Here is a 5,112-nt window from a genome sequence, read left to right on the forward strand (position 1 = left end):
ACTCAGGGCTGACTAGTTCTTTCCCTCCCTCTTGGCCTTTGCTGCTAAGGAAACTAGGTGGTTTGCAGCACATGCTCCTGCGTGCAGGAATTGTTCGTTTGGTGGGGGTTTTTTGCTGTTTGTAAGCAATCTACTTAATTTTCTATTAAAAGACTTACCAAATTTCTTGCAGTAAGCTCTTCTCAGAGATATAAGCAAATATTTTATTTTTAATACAGGAGTTGCTCAGGGTGATGAGGACGATCGATGACAGAATCGTCCACGAATTAAACACTACGATTCCAACAGCTTCCTTTGTGGGGAAGATTGATGCCGGCCAGACGTGTAAAGAGCTGTACCAGTCTGTGAGTGTGTACTCCTTCGACTTTCAGCTCACTTCCTGATGTTTTATGATGCGCAGTGGCCAGTAGAGCATCCCCGGTTTCTAAGGAAAGCACTGCCTTGATAGATGGTGCTTTACGTATCCATAACTGGCATGCTCAACTCCTCTACGCAGCTCAACCACACGTGTGTAACAGCTACTTCAGTTTAAAACCATGCAGGGAACTTATTTCTTCTGCAATACCAATCCTTCGAGGTCTACTTCAGGCTTCAGTGGATGGTGTTAGCCCAGTCCGCTTCTTTTAAAAATGGGTGCTAGCACGCTTTTGCACTACTTCGCAAGACTCCTGCCCATGTGTATCTTTGACTTTTGATCAAGTTGGTACAACACAACTCAAAGCAGTGTTGCTTCCAACATATGGATTATAGAGTCAAAGGGATTTCTGTAGGCGCAGCAATACCTTGACTTTGGAAAGTCTCTCTTAAACTTGTAACTCGGAGGCTTTTATTCTCTGCTGAACTAGTTGTTGTGACTTTCTTTCTCTCCCCACTTAGTTGATGGATGCTCACACCAGCAGAGAGAGAATCATCAAAAACTGCATCGCTCAGACTTCCAGTGTAGTGAAAACTCTCAGAGAAGAGAGGGAAAAGGCCCAGGATGACGTAGCATTATTAAAGCAACTCAGGAAGGAGCAGACAAAGGTGAGTGGTGGAGCTTTTCAGAGATCACTTAGATAGGAAGAAGAGGGTATCCTTCCCAAACGGAAAGACCAGTGTGATGGAGAGAACCTGAAGCGGATCCTGACTCAGGCAGTCTTTTCCAAGGGTCTTGTTGGATGGGTTTGTGAGAACCATTTCCCCTAGCCCAGAAGACAGAGCTGCTTTTATCTTGCAAGTGGAGCATTTTCAGAGATCCCATTGCACAAATGCTGTAGAAAAACGTGTACTTCCCCACGGTGGATTCTAACCTTCACTGGCTGACGCCACTTAGCATACAACTTACCTGTGGCTTGCTTAGTCCTTTCAAAATGCCTGAAGGTTCGTTTTGCCTTTCTGAGAACTTTTAAAACTAGTATATCTGCAAACGGCAAGTATGGGTGCCAAGATGCAAACACCAGAAGATAATGAAATACGGCTTTTGTGTATGTCTCTTGCACCACACAGTTACGCAGCCTTAAAGCTGTCTCTTTTCATTATCACCTTGAGAAGCATCCTTCTCACTTGCTGTGTTAATTGGAGTTCCTGTCCTCTACGAGGAGCTGCCAGGCAACCTGGAATTCCACTTAACCGACTTCTTTGTTGTTTAGTATTTCTTGGATTAATTTTTTTAATACCTTGTGATGGTGTGAGAGAGGCTTCTGGGTTTGCATAAGGAATTTTAATGAGCAAACGCCCTCTCAACCTTCTGGCCTCTGGATGGAAAGTGTACTTCACCAGAGGTGAACAGAGGTGATCTAGATGGAGTATCAGAAGTGGAGAAGGGAACCCCGCTGAAGTTCTTGCCCCCATTCCAGGACTTCCTTTGTGTGGGAAAGGATACTGCATGTGTAGCTCTAGGAGCGGAGATTAGCAGGGATGTGAACTGTTCCGTTGATTTCTCTACCAGACCCGCTCTGTGTGGCTCGTGATCACTTTACATTTTTTTTTCCACGCCATATGCTTGCAGCACATACCAAGTAAGACTGCTTGCTTATTGCTTTTTTTGCATACGCTGGCTAGGTGTGTCTGTTGTGTTCAGCAGTTTAGTGAGCCTTCCTCTGTTGAGGACTGTCTTAACCAGTGCTTTTGAGTTCCCAATGTAACGGTGAGTTCTTCTCATAACAGCCAGACATCCCACCATCATATATATATGGTGTCCTATATAGGGTCCTATATCCTGGGTACAGCTTTCCCTGCTGCAGTACTGTAAGACTTGAAGAGATCGGTCCTGAATTTTGCTTGTACAGTGCTGAACTTCCTCAAAATCCACTTGCCTCTGTACTTCCAAGAGGAGCCTGTTGTAGCCCCTGTTTCAAAGAGCAGTTGAATGCTGATGCAGTTGTAGTTAAAGGGCTTCCTGAGGAGATGATTTGAACTCAAGCATCTGATTTTTCCCAGGCACTGCGTGAACTGTTTATTCCTGTGCTCTGTCATGAGCTCAGATTTAAAGAACCAGGTGGCAGGCGAGTGGTTTTATTCTTAAAGCCTCACTTATGGAACTGCTAACAAGCATTCATATTAGTTTGGAAAACTAGAATGGTAGCTTAGTATTTTATACAAATTTGTTTGCAGAACCAATTATTTAAATTGTTTACTTAGCCCAAAACCTATCACTCACTAGGAGGATCGCTATGATAATGTTTAATAATTGGAGGTGATTTTAAATGTTAAAAGTCATCCATGATTTGGAAACATCCCAGAAATCTTTTGATGAGATGACCTCAAATTTGCACTTGGACTTGATGAGATGTTGTCCCCCCCACTTTCTTTTTTGTTCTCTGTAAGAGTTGTGCTTTTTCTAGAACTCAAATAAAGCCAATTCTTTTAGCCCACTTACATTAAATCATCATTTGATTATTGTATTAACTTGTTATCGTCTTAGTTTACTTGAATGAAGTGTCATAAAATAGCCAACCAAATAAATTCTGGAAATCCAAAACATACAGCATAATGATTATTAGCTTTATCAATCGAATTAGTAAGGTTTGTTAAAATGTCAGAGAATGTTTTAAAAACAACAACAACAACAAAACCCGCTGTATAGCCATGTTGATTAACACTATATTTCTGTTCAGGTCTGGAACTCTAAGGAAAAGGCTAAAATAGTAATTTTGCTTAGGCTTGGTGTCAATGGCAATTAATGTGCCAGTCCAGATGATTGTAAACCTATTCACATCCTCCAGCAGGAAAAACGTTTCTTTGAACTGCTAAAGATCTTCTGAGTGGTTATTTTATAGAGACTGATCCTGGTCATCTAGTCACTCTGTTGATGCTGGATTGCTATTTCAAATAGTTTGGGGTCCTATTGAGTAGGTAAAAGTTCATCCAACGACTGTACTAGCTGTGTGTGTCTGGACATCTTACTTGGAAGGTTTTTGATGGGATCGCCGTCTTAGCTTGCACCTGTTCACCAGCTCTCCAATTGGAACCATGTATTTAAAATGGATAAACTCTGATCCTTAGTCTGTTGTGTTAAAGACTCCAACAAAAATACATCCTAAATGTAGGCAAAAATGGCAGATGGTTCTTATATCTCCTACTGTTGCTTCAGGGCCTCATGGCAGGATCAAATTACCACAGGTCACCTGAACACAACTCTCATATGTGCCCCTTGGGGTTTCTAATAGGTGCGAAACAAAGAGATTCTTAACGTTTCTCGTGGGTCGAGTGAGTGCTCAAGAACCGTGTATTGTGGTAGTTCTTGCCGGAGCTTTTGCATCTGTGTAAACCTGATTTGTCCTGCTGTGATCACATAACATGTTAACTGGTTCAGATAGCATGAACATACATGATCTGTTCTTGTAGACCCTTTTTTTGGTCAGTGCGCAGAGTAGATGGCAAAGGAAGCGAAGGGGGTCTCTTTATGATCTTAATTCTAAATCCAGAATCTGAGATCTGCGTGTTCAGTCCTATCTTTGCTGCCAGCTCCCTGTATGACTCTAATAATGTATGTGTGGAAGAATGACAACTCAAGGCTGCAGAGCTAACCCCGGCACTGGCATTCCCCGTGCCGAGTGCTTGAATTAGGTATGGTTACTTTTGTCTGTGAAGCCATTAACGTTAATCAGTTAATTGCTAGCAAATCTTGATGGGCAATACTTAAGAATGGAGCATTAGTAATCAGGAGCTACTTCTGCCAGGCATCGTGAGTCTGCCTTCACTGTGCCCCTGCAGACTTCAGTCTGCCCTGAGTATTGGCCGAATGGAAGGGCCAGACTTTCAGGATGATTATGCATCGTGCCCTTCAGTTTGCACTGTCGGAGGGGATGCACACCTGGTACTGGGGTTGTGATCTAGAAAGCTGCAATGGTAGTAAATATTGAAGGCTGCAGGGAGGCCTGTTTGACAATAACTTCTTTATCTGTTACTTTCTGCAGTTGAAATTGATGCAGTCGGAGCTGAATGTTGAAGAAGTGGTAAACGACAGAAGCTGGAAGGTACTCGTCATTCAAAATAGTGATGATGATCTGTCCCACCCAGTCTTGCACTGGAGGTGTGGGACCGGTGCCTTAGGAGGCAGGTTAATTATAAATAGGTGAGGGCAGTGCTGGGGGAAATGTTTCAGGTCAGTCATTTTCCCAGTTCTGGATGCAGAGATCAAAGCTTTTCAGTTGCACTGCAGAGGAAAGAAAAGCGTCTGATTTAGGGGGGAGGAAAGTAGAGCACTCCCTGCGTAGATCCCTTTCTCCGCCTTGCCCAGTGGCTAAGGACTTTGTAGACTTTTCCGTGGTGGCCTGTCTGAAAAGCTTTGCTCGGCCTCTGACAATGTCAGAGGGATGAGTCTTTCAAAATTGGCTGTGTTTGGTACTGATCATGCTTCTGAGCAAGCAGAGGCCAGAGGAGGGTGGGGCTGTAGAAGTTGAACCTTTTCCTGATGGAGCTTCTGCGGGCCTGGGCTGATGCTCCCTGGTGCAAAGGGCAGGCTTGCCGTTGCTCTCCTGTGTCAACAGAGGGGACAGATCACCCTCTGGATTGATGGCCACAGACACTGTCTTGTTATAAAGTGATCTTAACACTGAGGTTAAATTCTGAAGCGGCTGTATTCTGTCACTGCAGCATTTCACGTCTAGCATCCTTTTCTCATTTGTTGCA

General features: G+C 43.6%; 1 protein-coding gene across 1 annotated transcript in view; it reads left to right on the forward strand.

Annotated features, from left to right (window-relative positions):
- Window positions 1–71: 71 nt before the first annotated feature.
- Window positions 72–5,112, forward strand: part of CCDC58 (coiled-coil domain containing 58) — an 8,339-nt gene continuing 3,298 nt past the window's right edge. Inside the window, exons 1-4 of the mRNA XM_009330153.1 lie at window positions 72–101; window positions 219–344; window positions 877–1,023; window positions 4,398–4,457. Of these exons, the coding sequence (XP_009328428.1) occupies window positions 72–101; window positions 219–344; window positions 877–1,023; window positions 4,398–4,457 (363 nt within the window). The remainder of the gene's footprint in view (window positions 102–218; window positions 345–876; window positions 1,024–4,397; window positions 4,458–5,112) is intronic.

Source organism: Pygoscelis adeliae, unplaced genomic scaffold, assembly GCF_000699105.1.
Source record: "Pygoscelis adeliae isolate BGI_AS28 unplaced genomic scaffold, ASM69910v1 Scaffold120, whole genome shotgun sequence".
Lineage (NCBI taxonomy): Eukaryota > Metazoa > Chordata > Aves > Sphenisciformes > Spheniscidae > Pygoscelis > Pygoscelis adeliae.